Consider the following 17,689-nt stretch of genomic DNA (forward strand, 5'->3'; position numbering starts at 1 on the left):
CTTGTCATTACAGAAATACACTAAAATTCTTAACCTTATTAAACACAGACCAGTTTTTAGTGGCTTTTGAGTGACTGTGGCGGCATCCTCCAAGAAGCTGCTCTCTTCTCGTGCCCACTCTTCCTCACAGTCTGTCCCAGAAGAGCTCCTTTCTCTGAGGAGATCACAAGAGCTGAATCCCTTTTTGTAGCTCCAAGGCCCATATCATTCAAAAGGTCAAGGCCAAGCTTCTTTTTTCCCCTCACAAGCTCACAGTCTTTGCAGTTCTGCTAGTTGCTGAGGGCTTACCTTCGTTGCAGCCAGGAACTGATGCTCCCCCACAGTGGGCACATCCGAGCCAGCACTAATGGAAGTGATTCAGACAACAGTGCTGACAGCAGTGCCCTGGGATCTGAACTCTGGTGCACACCCTGGGGACTTACCTGGTAGCTAGATGATCTGATGACCAGTTTCATCTTCACTGCCATGTGTCCCCAGTTAGCTTGTTCGGTATCTTATGCTGCACTGTCGTATGCTGTGCCCCTTCTTGCTGGAGCTTACACTTACTGCTGGCACTTCTGCACAGGAGATGGATTAGTAGGAATTCTTTCTCAGCTCTCCCCAAGTTAGAGTTACTACCTCCAAAGCAGGATAGTATCTTCAAATCGCAATGTAATATGTTTAAGTGTGTGTGTATTTTAAAAACATCTTTTCATTGTATTCTGGTTAAGAACGCTTGTTAAGTAAACCAAATAAAGGAGCCAGGGTAAAGGTTAGAGCTCATATGTATGAATATGTCCATGGAGAGTGTTTTCTCGTTGGTAGATAAGAGTAAAGCATTAGAGGAAGAGGCTCTTTATCCAAATAGACAGACTACCATCCAGTAAGTTGACCAGTTTCCAGCCTTAGACGTTTTGTAATATGCCTGGCTACTGCATTGCTAAAATAAACTCAGAAGACATTGGTGTTTTAAGTGCTGCTGTGTTTCCATCATGATTGTAAAATGTAAAATAAGCACCTGCTTTTATAATTGTGCATTTTTCTTGCCTATAATTATAATGATATGTGTTTTTTTGAAGGTGGTCCAAGAGGAAATCCCAATTCCTTCAAGTTTTGTGAAGCTGAGTTATCTCAGCAGTCGAACACCAGGGTATAAAACTTTGCTGCGCATTATTTTGACGCACACGACCATCCCTTCTGGAATGACAAAAGTCCATCTGATAGTTGCTGTTGAAGGACGTCTGCTTCAGAAATGGTTTCCTGCTGCAGCCAACTTGGTGTACACATTTGCCTGGAATAAGACAGATATATATGGACAGAAGGTTTCTGGTCTGGCTGAGGCAATGGGTACGTACCTTGATGTAAGCAGAAGCGCTCACACACATCAAGCCAGGAAAATACGGCTTATAAATTTTGTTGCTTCGCTTACATTCTTTTAAATCAAATGCCTCTTTAGCTAAAGTGACTCGTATGATTTCCTAAGAACATTTATTTTCTTGTTCTTCCAATGTCATCTTTCTAATTTAATCAATTTGAAAATCTCCTTTTCCCTCGGAGAATGGTTGTGTACTAACGGCATTACATTCAGCTGTCTTTGTTTTTGAATGTTACTTGGAATATGGCCTTTGGTGTGGCATTGTTTCTGTCGTTTTTTGGCTGTGACATTTAAAATGTCATTTCCGCTTAGGGTTTACAAAATTCTAACTTTTAGGCATCCTTTCTTAATACATTTTGTGTCCCCAACAGTTAAAACTAATTGATTTGTTGTTTAAAGATGTTTGGATGAAAATCATCACGTTTCATAGGCTTTCCTTACTGAGCAGCACAAGCAACTGTTCTGAGAATTGCTACAGGAGTGTTGTCTGTGCAAATACATTTTATTTAGCCAGCCATTTTTGTCATTAATTTCATTATTCGGGTTTTAAAAGCCTTGCTATTTTTTTTAATTGAATTTGGGGTTCTGTTGCTTAATGGACTAACCTTATAGACAATCTCCATTAAGATTATTTACCTTACCAGCAAAGCTTAGTCTTGGGAATAAGCCCTGTTGGCTTCTTTAACAGTTTTGTTTTGCTTTTTAAGTCAGAGGAATTATAGCAAGCAGGACTGGCAGGGTCAGGCTATAAAACAAGAATCACAAGGGCTACATGGAGCCACCTACCCTCACGAGGAATATGCCTCGTTCTATATATGAAATGCTGTTCCGAGGGGCAGCCAGAAGCTCTCCAAGATCTGCTGTGCTGTCCGTACAGGCAGCGTGCCTGCCGATGAGCCCAGGCAAAGCCGAAATGTGCCGTTCCAGTCTGTGCGAGCCCTGCAACTCCCAGAGCATCTAGCATGTGGCGGCATTACTGTGTGCTCCCAGCCAGGTAGCCTGGGAGGCAGCCGCGTGGAGAGGCGGTGGGATAAAGGAGGATCGTAGCACTTTCATTTCTACTTAGAGAACGATGCAGACATAGCCGCTGGTGTCCACAAAGGGTTGTGAGACCAAAATACGGAGTGTGATTCACATCACACGATAGGAATGTATCAGAAAACAAGTTGCTTATCCTCGGGCTGTAGACCCACGGTCTCCTTCAACAGATACAACCGTAGGCTGCTGCCAGGAGGGACATTCCCACGTTCTCTCCTTACCCCTGGGCCACCGCTCACATTCATTTGATCATGAAATGAGCCAGATCAGGAACGAATTCAGCTGAAAACTGAAGCAACCAGAAAATAAGTGATAAATTTTCAGCTTCATTAGTTTCCTGATCTGCTATGAATACTGGTGCAGAAGCTCAGGTCTTCTCATTCCAGCTGTAGCTCACACATTACATTGGCCTAAAGGGGGCAAAACTCCACCCTTAGATGATGCAGCGATTCTGGAGACCTTGCACTGTCTTATCTGCATCTGATCCATCACATCTGGCTCACATCTGCAGAAGGGTTGGTCAGATGCTGGCACTGCCACCAGAGAGGGCTCTGAACGCCGCAGGTATGCGGTGCGGGGCAGGACTGCCAGTTTCGGCTCATCTGTCTGATGAAACCTCCTCGTTAGAGGGCAAATCTCGCCCTAGCCCATTGCAGATCGAGATTCCTACCAGTGTTTTGCAGTGAGGGGAGGTATCAAATGGCTTGTTGGCTTCACTTACACATACTTGTGCAAATTTAGAAATGGAAAAAAATGCCAGTGTGCCCTTTGGCACTGCCGTGGGTGGTCAGGCAGGACCAGCCGGGTCCTGGGGGGCTTCCCTCGGCACGGCCGCACATGGCCCATGTTTGAAGCCTGTCACTGCACGTTGCCACTAACCTGTCTGAGAGGGAACAGCTGAGCCTGCCCGCTCCCACTGCGGCGTTTAAGAGTCTTCTGATGGTCATGAAGTCCAGTACATATCTGGACTTTAAAACTATTTAAATCAAATACATAACATCTTGTGGAATCATACTGTACATACAGATTCCCAAATTAGAAGTAGACGAGCATAATATGTTTAAATATGAATAAAGCTTACACAATAGTGCTGGCTAACAACTTTTACATTAGTTAATTGGTGCTTTTTTTTTTTTTATCCTGAAAGTTTAAGTTACTTATGCTTCTTTCAAAATAGAAGCAAAGATCTTTATATTTTAAGTGCATTGTTAGCATGCTTTGTTAGAGTCCAATAAAGCTTTATATAATTTGACACACTGTAGTACTCGGGGACCTTTATCTGCATCCATTATATGAATTTTTGTCAAAATAATTTCCTCTGCCAGTCTCTTATCAATATTTAATAATGCATTCCGTTCAGTTTTCATTTTAATTAAATTAAATTGCAGCAGGTTGAAGTCCTGGAACTCAGGACTACAACCATCTGCTTTTGGTTTTATAAATCCTATAAACATCTTTATTTTTCTTCAGGGTTATTGACAGCAATGATCACATAACCAGTTACAGAAAAGAAGACTTTCTGAGCATATTTCCACACAAAAGTGGTTCTGTTTAAATTTGAGAAGTGTTTGTCTAGTCCCCAGGTCCCTAACAAGGCCATTTTCTCTTCTCAGAGTAACAACTTGAGGTGATGAAGTGACATTTTTTGTTCTGAATAAAAAAAAACATCATGTGGGTATTGACACACAAAACCTTGGTGGTAAAGTCTATGATGTGCCCTTGTAATTTAACACAGGAAAGGGAAGGATTTCAGTAGAAACCTCAATAAATGCTCCTGTGTAACTCCGTATGTGCTCAGTCTTACAAGCCCTTGCACCCCCAGAGCAGCATGGAGTGGTGTGCAAGGACTGACCCTTCTGGGTGTGAACATAAGCCAGCTCTGAAGCAATCTTAGCTCTTCTCTAGTTATTACTCTGCTTGTTACTTTGGTTGAGTTCATTATATCTGTTGTTCAAAGAGGTATGATGTTGGTAATTACAAATATTTCAGGAGAGGTTGAAGTAGGGGGTTACTGTCCTGTTTAATCGTGTCCTTTATATTTTACTTGTATTTTGGCAACGGCCCTTAAACTGTGATGTGCTGGCACTACTGGCAAATTACTGTTCATTCTTTGAAATAGTTGTATGAAAAGAACAGATTTTTGCTATGGATGATTTCAGTATATCTTTTGAAATCCATTTTGAGTCTGCGAAGAACCATACTTGCCAGCTGTTAGTGTCCAAAACCATAGTCACTACAGTTCTCCTTCATGCAGTGGAATCTCAGTCACCTCAAAATAGGGCTATAAATTAATTTGCCCAGCAAGTGATGCTCCCACAATAAGGGTAAGCTGACTGAAATTGTCTTTTCACTTACAAAATTACAATGTTTTGCAAAACCTGCTTATTTTTCAAGTGGCACCGCTGTCACTTGGCTGACTTTACGGTTGTTATGCTTTGCCTTGATTACTTTGCATGCCAAACGATAGATAGGAAATTTTCATGGATGGTATGTCAGTACCTCCGATTAGATGGTTCAGGAGACCCTGCTTTGAGATCACACCAATATTCCTTTTTGGAGCATAGACTTCTTTCATAAATGTGTGTACGTATACGTAGAAACGTGGTTGTAGGCACACACGAAGTGTGCCTTTCACTGATGAGAAGGGACTAAAAGGCAGCTGTGCACAGTAACTGTGAGAGAAGGGAACAGTGACCTTCTAAGAAAGGGGATGATAACCTCTAGAGGGTGTTTGGCAGCACACAAACAGCTATAGGCAGGGAATAGTACAGTGTTAGCTACGGTCCTGGTAAATACGCCACCGTGGATCTGTTGGCACAGGTTGTCGGATGGTTTAAATGGTTCTACCTCCCTTGACCCAGATAGCAGCATGGTAACTCACAGCAGCGGGTGAACTGTCCTGTGGGTCTGTAATGGTTCCCTAGGCAAGGCTGGGTGGCGTTGTGTTATAGGTCTTTACTCTTTTCAAGTACACACATCTGACCTGGGACTGGATGCGTTAAGTGCACGAATGGAGTAAAGATGCTACCGCGTAGGTGGCAAGTGTGAGGTTGCTTCTTAGGAAAAGTCTGCCCGTTATCTTCTCTCTGCATTAACACCTAGAAAATAGCACGTCTGGTTACTGAACCTTGATGGCTTATCCCAGCACAGGAGGGGGCTCTTCGGGAGGCAGCTCCATGCCCACAGCTGGGCACCCAGCCCAGGGAGTTACTCACAAACATCACGGATGTTAGTCGTGACAGCTCCTGTAACAGAAAAATTGGACAGGCTGGCTGCTGGCCCCTCAGACTGAAAACTCTAATGTTTGAAACGCACAATATTTATGGTACTTAAGGAGATGTGATTTTTACAAGTCAGAGTTTAGCTGCAAAAACAGGTTCTTGCTGCTAAAATGATGAAGCAGCTCTAAGTGAAGTTGCTGTAAAGAACAGCTTTCAGTTTGCTATCAAACATTTATCTTACAAAAGCAAATGCTCCCTGCTATAGCTGGTCAAAATATTTTGATTGCATCTAGTAACGGAACTTCAATGGTATTAAAGCTATTTATGGTTCAGGTAAAATGTACCTAAAGCTGCTACACAGAAAAAGTGAGTTGAAAATATTGAAAGTGTCAGAAAACTGTGGTTTTTTAAAATATTTTTATTTTGTATCTTAAAGTATTTTTAAAGACATTTTTATTTTGGAAAGGCTGAACTACCTCAATAATTCCTATATCAAATTTTGGAATTTGGTATCAAATTAACGTTCTTCCTTTATGTATGAGTTGCACTGAAATCTAAAAAGGTTAACTAGAGGAGATTAATAACTTTTTTTTATTTAAAAGGAAAAAAAAGTTGGTATATTAGATACACCAAAATTAAATTTTGAAGATGTTTTTTTTGTTTGTTTTCCTCAAGTATGGAAGGAGATTTTTTTGATCAGTTTGAGCAGCCCCTCAAAACCACCACCTTAGGGAAATTCAAGATTTTCAACATGTATTTTGGCCAGCCTGTTAACATAAATGTTTAATTCTAGAAATTTTCATCCTGGCAATCCATTTCTGCATAACTACAGTTTTTACAGTTAGCAAGCAAATTAAAATTGGTTTCTTTTAATATAGCTTTTTTTCTGTTTAAGCTTTCTTCAGGTAATTAGCAGAAATGCAATAACCCATCAAGCCAGGAGTCATTGGAGGAGATTTATACTCTTAGGAAATCTGTAACTGATACAACAGTAAATTTTGTGCTTTGAAACTCTAGTAGCTATAGCTGTAATAATATACTAATCACTTAAAACCCCTTGTAAAAAAAATACCATTCAGCAACAGCAATCAGGCAGAGGAAAATTAGTGGCATCATTACTTGACAGATGAGTATCAAAACCTGGAATGAAAAATTGCCTAGTAGTTCACAGAGGGAAAGGTAGACTGATAGATCTTTAATTATTTGTTTGCAGTATCGGTGGGATATGAATATGAAACATGTCCTGATTTTATTCTGTGGGAGAAGAGAACAGTAATCCTTCAAGGCTTTGAAATGGATGCTTCAAATCTGGGAGGCTGGTCCATAAACAAACACCATGTATTAAATCCACAAAGTGGTAAGTCCGTCCATTATTTAACTGGCCATGCAGAAGAAGAATACAAATTTTAAAGGAATTAATTGTGCAGATTTTAAGCATTAAAACCTACACTTCCTAATGTGTAATCCTCTTTGAATGTGCACCCTCATTTATTGAGAACTGAACTGTAAATGCCTTCTGAAAGGATATTTTTAATGTTCTGGCTCCCAGGTACGAAACATTAATGTCACTAACTCTTGCAATCACCAACACATTGTGGTCATTTGGATGGGAAAAGGGCGCGCTAATTCAGGTTCAGTCTCACGGTTGGTATAGAAGTACCATGTTTTAGGTCAGTTTATAGTGTGTTATATTATCAGTGAAGTGTCTACACCCCAAATTCATCCTATGAGTAACATCAGTTAGTAGCATCACAGCACAGGGAGACAAGCCAAGCATGAAAACAGACCAGCCGAGTGAGAGGTAATGCTTCCAAAATGCCAGTCTGCTACGCAGGAGCTTTTGTGGCTGCCCACTCTGTGGGGAAGCACAGTAAGTTACTCTTCAGGACAAGCAATCTAGCACCTTTCAAAGCATTAAGGAAAAAGACTGTAAATGCTTTTGGTGGCACAACATTTACCCTGCATAGGGATTCTTCAGGCAGGGAGAGACTGGAATCTGTTTCCTTATTGCTTTTATTTAATTCCTGTCTTGGTTTTTTTTTTTTTTTCTTTTCCTCCCTTAACATCTGTAATCGGGAACTAGTGGGATTAAATTATTAAAACAATACTTGTAGGGAAGTTATGGTAACTAGAAAAATATGGTTTTGCCAATAAAAAAATATCTCACTGTCCAGGGGAAGAGAAACCTGGGGTCAGATTTCAGCACTCATAAATCAGCAGAGTACTGAATTCAGTAAAATTCTCTCAATTTGCTCCAGCTGAGAGTCTGTCCACTAAAATCTATTTCATCTGCAACTTCTGTTAATGAAGATTCATACACAGATGTATGGCTGTCAGGTTTTTACAAGTTCTGTTGTTGAATGCGCAGCTACAGTATAAATATTCCACATACAAAAGGTCAGATTTAGTTTGTAAATTATCTGGATTTCTGTTTTGATTTAAAATAGTTTGACATTTTGAACAGCGGTTCTTTCATACCCTGTCTTATTGGTTTGTATAGATTGTCTCTTTTAAATGCCAGCTATTGACATTTAACACAAAGAGAAATCTGACCTCAGTCAGCTCAGCCCCCAACTGTGAGCCCCATAGTCTACTCCTTAGTGCCAATTTACCACTTGCATAGTTTAATTTCAAGACTAAATTGCTGGCAGTAACTCCAGTTTATATGACTATCTGCTAACTGCAGTGCTTACTACTATAATTCACCCCATAGGCACTAACATGTTCTGAGATTTTGTAAAGTATACAATTATAATCTTGAGTGGGGCTAAATCGCTGCTTTCCTGAGCACGGGGTACGTGGTGACAAATTGCTTCCTGGCCCCGTCTCAGCTTGTGGCTGAGAACACCAGAGAGCACTGGCCTGTCAGCCACACGCCACCGCCTCCGAAATTGTCCAGGCTGTGTCTGCTACCCCAGCCCAGTAACAAGGGTGGGGAATGTGCAGCTTCTCATACCTGCTCCTCTTCCTCGCGTGTTCCTACTGTGCTGGGCATGATCTAGGCTGAAGTTGGGAGGAAGCTACTAGACATCTTTATCCATTAGTTAGACACACAGACTGGGGAGGGGGGGCATAACCACATCTGACCTGAAATCAGTGGGTCTCTTCTGTTTACAGTTTGCCTGTGAGAGCATGTTCCAGTGAGGATGACAAAGCCCAGCCAGAGCTCAGTGATATCTCAGATGTTCCTTATGACTATAGTAGGCTTTGAGCACGCATACCTGGCTCCTATGTAGCAACTACAAAAGCGTGTAGGAGCAGAAAAACAGTGACTATACCATAGCTAGTGCACACCTAACAGGGCAGCCTATAGGCTCGTATTAAAGCAACAAAACCAAATAATGAACTGTATTAACCAAAAGGATAAAAAGAGTGAATGTGCTTCTGGTCTTATCTAGAAACTAGTGAACTGCTCTTCCATTTCAGATATTTCATATGTACTTTAAATAAGGACAAGAACATGATTCAAACTTAGAATTATACATTTCAGACTTATCTCCGTGCCACTGTGAGTGAAATTAAAAGCATGAGTAGCCTTCTCAAGTATGAATATATTGAGATTTTTCGCTTTAATTAAAGCATTCCCTCTGTATATATGAAGAGCTGCTCTTTTTAGAAGCATGAATCTTGCATCTGTTTTTGAAAGACTTGTAACTGGATATTGGAATTATAATATAAATGTCTTTCTGAAAACTTGCTGTTGCAAATTACAATTTTGTGTTCAAACTAAAACTGGAAGCACTTGGCTTGGTTAGTTAACTGGTCCTGAAGAGCTTATATCTAACAACTTCAGCCACTGAGCCTTGGCTTTCAGCACGTCTGCTGCTGTGTGCAACGTTCCTCCTCAGACACATGGTGCATATGCTTGCCTCCCTCCCCATAAAGCCTATTCATTTTAGAGGTGTTACAAAATAAACAAAGTACAAGAGAAGAGTTGTAAGAATAGATGCAGTTTTACAGAATGCCACTTCATAGCACAGTCTAAGCCGTGGAGGTACAAGTATCGACATGCGGAAAGCATGGCAAGTAAAAACTGTGTTCTCTTGCCTGATATAAGTATCTTTAAAAAAAGAATGAACAAAAAAAGTTGGCCGAATCCAGCAGCAGAGATATGAAATAACATATATTGTTCCAATGTGGCTGTCCCTGGAAACTAGCTTTTTAAGTGTATTCAGTTTTGCCTCAATGTGACTGTTAGGTTAACAAAGGATTGCATCCTCTTCTCAGCTATACTAAACGGTTCTTTTCCCACTTTTTTTTCCCGTCCAGTTTAAAGGTTTGATCACTTCTAATTTGTGACATGATTAGAGTTTAATGTTTTCTAACACAAAGGGTTTGGTCAGTTTGGAAGATCTTCAGGGCACTTCTTATAATCAAGAAGAGAACACATGCCATAAATACTAGTTCCTGTATAGAGTCCTTTTAAAGACACCTGTATCTCATGAACACAAACAAATGTGCTATTAACTGATTTTTCAGAGTATCCTCTGCATTAGATTTTTCTTCTGATGTGCAAGTGTATCGATTCCATTTTTATTTATCTGGGGGAAGGAGCAGTAATATTACAGGGACTTTATGCTTTAAGGTGATTTCAGCCCCAGTGCAACACAGCATCGACTAAAAGCAGCAGCTCGAAAGCCTGAGATAAGCGCATGCTTACATTTATCGACAGCAAAACAAATTCTCCAGAGCCCTAATTATTTCCTGGCATTTGTGTGAGGCCGTGGAAAGATTACCTTTACATTGTTAATTTCAGAAAAAGGGTAGCATCTTCATTTAGTAGTATTTTTATCTGGTGCATAAGGGAGGATATTGCCATTAATTTTACTGGTGTATTTCAAAGATGCTTTTTTTAAGCCAATGATCAAACAAATATATGTATTCCATCCTTTGCTGTTCAGAAAAAAATTTTGAAAAATATAATTCCCTTAGAATAGCTGTGACAAGAGATTTTTAGCTTCAGACTTACCCGAAAGCCACACACACAAAAAAAAAAGACAACCAAAACTTGCATCTGTTTCAACAAAAGTTGGTAGAGTCAGTCCATAAATACATTTGCCGTACTTTGGGCAAAACTCAGACAACTTGTACTTCCTGCAGTATCTAGAATATGTTCATTTCTCAGTTTAAAAGTCCTCCAGAAAGTGCATCCCCTTTTTTATTCCTTTAATGTATTTATTCCTTTAATGGTGCCACTTCCGTGAAGCACTGGGATTTTCGAGGGAAATTACATATTTTGGATGATTCAGAAATAACCTAAATCTTACAATAACATGAAATTTTAAAGGTACTTCTTAACTATATTACCACATTGTTAGTTAAACACTACAGCTGTCAGCTTGAAAAAATGCATCTTTGTACTGGTTCTGGTATCACCAGCCTAGTAACTGGGAAGACTTTCAACAGCATATGCTGCCGAGCAGTTCTAAAATACTGACACGCTGGAAAGTTGTTCTAAACTTTACGGTAGAAATTAATATATTCTCGCTGGTGAGATATTCACTTGTGCCTCAGAATTACTCCTTGACTCTTAACTTGGCTTTGCTGCCAAATGCGTGGCACCATTCTTATATACCATGAAGGACTTGCATTTAAATTTGAATATTGATTTTGTACTGCCACTCAGTGCTCTTTTGTGAAAAATGCATAGCAGTCCTGCTATTAATCTCCTTTAATTAAATATTCAAACTACCTAAGAAATTCCTCTGCTGCCTAATAAAAATTTATGAATAAAATGAATATTAAAGTAGTAATCCCCAAGAAATCAGATAGCACTGCAATTAACAGTCAGTTTGTTAGAGCATTAACCAACCATGAGTTCTTCTCATGATGTTGGCTTTTAAAATAGCCACTAACCACTAATTGGCAAAATGGTGATGATGAAATCTGGGACTGAACAAAACTGGAAGAGATTAGAGGAACCCTGTGACAGCCTTTAAAAGTTCTGATGTTTGTTGCTGTTTTGGTAACCTGGTTTTCTAGAGGCTTGCGTAATTCAAAACTGCAGAATCATTTAAATGCTATACATTTGCTTTTTTTGTCTCTGTTTTCTCCCTTGCCCGCCTTAGGAATTGTACACAAAGGAAATGGTGAAAACATGTTCATTTCCCAGCAGCCACCAGTCATCTCAACTGTGATGGGCAACGGACACCAGAGAAGTGTCTCTTGCTCCAACTGCAATGGCCTTGCGCTCAACAGCAAACTCTTTGCCCCAGTTGCTCTTGCTTCTGGCCCTGATGGTAGTGTGTATATTGGTGACTTCAATTTTGTCAGACGGATCTTTCCCTCTGGAAACTCGATTGGCATATTAGAATTAAGGTAAAAAAATAATTAGCTTTCTCTGACTACTGTTCATAATCCTGTCTGTGATGTGCCTATGAGAACTACAGCGAGCTTTTTTTTCCCTTGGGAGTTAAAGACGACCCACATTTAGTTGCATGGTGAGTCATGTCTCATCAACTATCAAACTCATCACAAAACTTACACTTACTTTAAAGTCATCTGTTCAAAAGGGCATCTTAAATGGCCTTTAGAACAGGTTTTGCATAATGAATTTCTACAAAATGCAGAATTAATAGAGCTTTTTTTTCTTCCTGTGAGATTTTTCATACCTTTTCTCAAAAAGTTAAAATATTCCATGAAACATATTTTTTGAAGAAAACCCCCTAATTCAATAGCAAATATGTAAAGTATCATGTCAAGTCACAGCACTGTGGCTGAAGAAGGACTTCCCATGTTTAAAACTAATACCATTAAATCATTCCTCATCTGTAAAGGAGGATGTGACTGAGTTTAAACAGACAAGAGCCGACCTGGCATTGCAGTCTGACCTGGCGCAGGCTGGGCCAGTGCCCCCACTGACCCCTGTAATTACAGCTCCAGCTTCCCAGTCCCTTTCAGGGCCAGCGGGGGTGGTGGGAAAGGTTCCTGACACTAATACACTAAATTTCTCTTATTTAACACCCATGAATCCCCAACTAGCTAACATTGCTGGTGATGGAGATGTGTGCTGATTGTTCAGAATTAACTTGGCACTGTGTGGGCGGTGGAAAGGAAGCAGTTTGCGAGAAAGATATAATACTGAGTAACAGGATAAACAGTGTTTGGTTATTGGGATAGATCTCTGTGAGCAGGCAGGCAAAGAATACCGCTTTGTTGAGAACTAACATTCATTGTCTTTTTCTTTTCTTTTAAACCTGATCTGTCTTGCTAGGAACAGAGACACAAGACACAGGTAAGTAAAACACAGTAACAGCAATATGTGAACCATGTTCAAGGAAACAGCCTTACAAAAGTCCTTTTAGAAGTCTGGATTTAGATAAACACTCTGAATTTAATCAGTACAAATGTTAATCAAGTTCACCTTTGTTTATAGTAAAGCAAGTTTGATTTGTTCTCTTTGAAGGTATAAAGTCTCCTTCTAAAAATCACTTTGCTGATCCCTAGCAGAGATGGAGAGGTTTAAACCCAAAAGCTGGAGATGCATTTCATAGCTGTCATACTCATTTCACACAGTGTTTGAATGATCATAGATATAGCTAGCCAGGGAAACCGGGAGTTTTAGCAACAAAGAAATAATAAAAAATGCTTTATAGTCACACAAGAGGACTCTACTTCAGTGGTTCTAGGATGCTACAAACTTTAAAATCTGCCGCAGTTACAGAGCGTGCACAGCAGACTCCAGAACTGAGGACTGTGTCACAGCTCAGTCCTTGCTTCTCCAGCTAAAGCAAAAGCAAGTGACTTCCCCTCTTTCCAGTCAGCATTTTGGCAATAAAATGTACACGTTTCTTTAAAACAATGAACATTGCACACGAGGCTTCTGCAGCAGACGGTGAGGGAGTTGGTTATAACAATCCAGCTGCAGAAATGATGTTGCATGCTAAAAAGAGACAGCAAGGCACTCTGTATCCTTAGAAACATACTTCTCAGTATCTCAGTACTTAAATGAGATAAATAAACCAGCAATCGTACAACCTAAACTGATACCTTCACAGCATAGTAGGAAGCAGAGCATGGACTGAGTGTGTGTTTGCAGGATAAGAGTACTGGTTGGAATTACTCGCTTTAGCCACAAGAATGCCTTTGAATACTATAGATTATTTGCCAGCCTACTTACAGATGATGTCACATCTCATATATTTTACAATGAAAACTTAAGAGGAAAGAATAATTCCTAGTTGGTAAGTGCAAGGTTCTATTTTTTTAACCGAAGAATTGTTTCCATTTGCTTTAAACTGACCAGTATCTCTGTAAACTAAAGAAAAGAAGTTCACTTTGGTGAACTTACTCTGTAATGCATTCAGAACATCAATCAGGTTTTAAATTCAGGGTTCTCTTTTGTAAAGTAGAAATTTTTTAATACCTACTCACTAGGACTAGTTTCTTGAGATAAGCTTAAACCTTTATTAAATCAAAATGTGATTTATTTCTAGTTTACTTCTACTCAGTTACATAAATCCTAATAATTACAATAATAATTGCCTGTGTCAGTATTCTGTCCAAGTGAAATCTTGGAAAATTGGAGGAAATCACTTGAAGTTAATGTAGTCTTTGAGGTTATGGGGAAGTACTCAGCAGTCCCGTTGTATGCCATTCTCTTGTGGCTGTACAGTCCATGGTCATGGTGGAAATTCCTGGGAAAATTCTGCTCAAAGAAACAAGTGGAAGAAGCATCTAAAAGGCGTCAGATGCTCATGACAGTCCAAGCAGGAAAAGGCTTCAAAATTCAGTTCTTCAACACAAGTTTTATTCTCCAAAAAAGCAGGGGAAAAGGGTTCTTTTTACCAGGACAAAGAAAATACTGTGTAAACAGGGGTAGAGCTTGGAGACTAGTAAGCAGAGAAGGCCACTGATCTTATTTTTGACTGTTTTAAAACAGCTTATCCCATTTTCTTTTCTTGTCATCAAGATTTTAATAAGAAATAACAAAACTGTTCAATAACTGGTAAAAATGGAAACTAGGCTTTGATGTTACAGGGAAGAATTTTACTACAGGGTAGTAATAACTTGTTCTGGAAAGATGCGTTTTACATCCTAGTCTACTTGATATAGTTTTTAATGGGCTAATTTAAATAAACTCAGATTTAGATTTGATTGCAAAATTCTGCAAAGATATCAAGTATTTTTTACTAATACTCTTTAAATTTAAACATTGTACTATGCAAAGGTTTGAGCATAAATATCAAGAGTTTTCTAACAGCTGGTCTATTAAACGCAACAAGGATGCCAGAAAGCATGTCTACCAAGAGGGTGTATAATGACCCCTGGTTCTCTGCAGTTTCTGTGGGATGAACAATGTGTTTGTTTAACATCTAGAATTCTCCTTGCAACTTTTTGCACAGAGGTATTTTATTAAAAAGTCATCTTTTGGCTGGCCAGTCTCTTCTGAGCTCACTCCACAGAGCACAAACCATTTGTAATGTTTTCAACAAAGTTTTGTAATATTGGTGATACATGATTTGGCATTAATTGCTTCTAGCTCATGCTCTTACTCATCTCTCATCATACCACTGTCCTCTCGTTCCCTGTGTTTCCTTGGACTGGGTTCCACATCTGTTCCGCAGCTGTAGGAATATATCTCTCCCTATACTTCCTTCTTCTGTCTTTTATAAACATTTGTGACTAAGGTCAGCTTTAAGCTAGTCTAGCTTGTGGCACAATCCTCAGAGATGCTGAGTGGTTTCTGTCCCTTTCTGGATGGAGAATAAGAACTAAGAGAAAAAGGGCCAAGCTCTATCACATTTATCATGGTACAGCATTAGCCGTATCACTTTTAAGTGGAAATAAGATTTCAGCCGATCATGTGTTAGAATTTTCTGAGCAATATGTAGAGTACTCAGTAGACTGCTAAAATAAAAGATGCTGGCAAGTAATTTTCACATGGTTTTGCAGCATTGCTCAGTAAGGTAGAACTGTATAATAGGTGATTAAAGCAGCTTAGTATCTGCCTTAGCCAAGAAAAACTTCATATTTAAAGAGGCTCCATCAACCTGAAATCAAGTCAGTAAAGTAAGTCAGTACCATCTCAGATATTACGTATCTGTCCCGGAGCCTCTGACAGTTCTTCAGTTCTATTTTATCTAAATTCATCCTTTCCTGGTTTGTTGTGGCATGAAAACCCAGCTCTGCAGGCGCTGGATGCCAAGCGTTGCCAAACCCACCACAAAAAGTACTGACAAAGCTGAGAGGAGTAACTTGTTTCCTAAATTTGCTGCAGCAATCTTAAGCATTAGTTAATTACACCAATGTTAATAAAATGTCTCTAACAAAAAACAAACAAAAACCCCATGAATTTGACAATCTTTTTAATCTGCAGAGCAGATAGTACAGGGGATGTGGGCAGGTCCATGTCTAGCCCAACAACCTGTCAGAAATCTCCTCCTCAGCCCAGAGAAACACAGCAGCGATAAAAATACTGCCTGAACACCTAAACATTCTGCCAGGCATTGCCCACTGCTACGCCTGTGCTTATCTCCCTCCATTTCAGTAACTGACTGTGATTTAAAGGATCTACACCTATCTGGATTTTTATTGTATGATCAGGACTACGCTGCAGCTCACCAGGCTCAGGATGCTAGCTTGGTATGTCATGTGCTTAGGCGATTTCCTCAAACTGGAAATTAAATTTGCACTGAAAAAGAAACAAAAAGTCTTACCAGTTAATAAGATGCAGCCCAGTTCTCCAATTAGGATTTATGATCCTCACCATTTAATTAACATATGTAAATATTTTTTTAAATAACATTTTATAATCTCAATAAGGCACTTCAGTGCATGAATTATGGTGCATTAATTCATGCCTAGTTGCACTGACATTACTTGGCCTTCTGCCTTGCTCCTGACAATACAGTCGGCATGAATTAAGTCACCATATTTCACACCTTCATATTTCCTAAGGTTTAGAAACAGATAAAAATAACCAAGAGTGGGTATTTGTGCCTATGCAGAACAGTCTGTGATACACTTTGCTGCAACTTGTAGATTTGTTTTCAGTGGCAAGAGTACCAGCACTTATCAGGTATAGAAAAATTACTTTGCTTTTGATAGTAATAATTATGACCAAGCTGAGGTCACTCCAGTTAGCTTTATACTGGGTGGCACTCTCTGCGTAAGCTTGCTGATACATAGCTGGCGGGTCGGGCTCTGCAGCCAGTACTAGTTCCTTCCTTCTGAGCAGTGGCACATGCATGAGCTACATTAAAGCTGGTCTCACGTGTGCCTCTGTCACCACCAAATCATTGAACAGTTATCTTCGGATAAGTAGAATACAATTGTTATGCTGCTCCAAACAGAGATTAAAAGGAGAAACCATTTAACTTGGATGCTCTTCTCTTCTGTTTTAGTACAAGCCCTGCACATAAATATTACTTGGCTGTTGATCCAGTGTCAGAATCCCTTTACTTGTCAGATACAAACACCAGAAAAGTCTACAAAGCAAAATCTCTTATTGAAACAAAGGATCTGGCCAAAAACGCGGACGTCGTTGCAGGAACAGGTGATCAGTGCCTACCATTTGACCAGAGTCACTGTGGAGATGGTGGAAAGGCATCCGAGGCCTCGCTCAACAGTCCAAGAGGTAAGAGAAGAGCATATCTGAAGTACGTTGTGTTGGTCATCTGTCATTTTCATCTGTTATTTAGAAACTCTGTTGCAACAGGATGTACAAAAATGGGTCTGAGGTGATGATTTAACCAACTCTAAGCAAGCCAAGTCATTTCGTAGCATAAGCAATGGGCTCCAGCCAGCATCCTCCAAAATACTTTTTCCTTGCATGGCAACACTCCTCTTTTATTACCTTTCAATTGCAAGGTGGTAGCATTTAATTGTATTTAATTTTAAGCAAATAATATGGTTGCAAAGTCCATTTTTTAGATTTTGTGCACTCAGGTGATTCTCGTAACATTAGTGGAGCTTACTCATACTCACTAAGTCAGGACTGTTCAAATCAGACACCCAGCAAAATCAAGGTTTTTTGGAACTCGTTTGTCCTTCCTTATTAAATGCGCGTTGCAAAATGCGAGCATCTCACCTCCTGCACATGCCATGAGCATTTTGCTGCGGCCTTGCCATCAGA

The 17,689-nt window shown here is 39.7% G+C and overlaps 1 protein-coding gene across 2 annotated transcripts in view; it reads left to right on the top strand.

Moving 5' to 3' along the window:
* TENM1 (teneurin transmembrane protein 1) overlaps nt 1–17,689 on the top strand; it is a 344,996-nt gene that overhangs the window by 267,752 nt on the left and 59,555 nt on the right. For both annotated transcript variants that reach the window (XM_040614729.1, XM_040614730.1), the window contains 5 exons: nt 1,059–1,326; nt 6,827–6,970; nt 11,682–11,931; nt 12,827–12,847; nt 16,959–17,191. In XM_040614729.1, coding sequence (XP_040470663.1) covers nt 1,059–1,326; nt 6,827–6,970; nt 11,682–11,931; nt 12,827–12,847; nt 16,959–17,191 — 916 coding nt within the window. The remainder of the gene's footprint in view (nt 1–1,058; nt 1,327–6,826; nt 6,971–11,681; nt 11,932–12,826; nt 12,848–16,958; nt 17,192–17,689) is intronic.

Source organism: Falco naumanni, chromosome 14 (assembly GCF_017639655.2).
Source record: "Falco naumanni isolate bFalNau1 chromosome 14, bFalNau1.pat, whole genome shotgun sequence".
NCBI classification, from domain to species: domain Eukaryota; kingdom Metazoa; phylum Chordata; class Aves; order Falconiformes; family Falconidae; genus Falco; species Falco naumanni.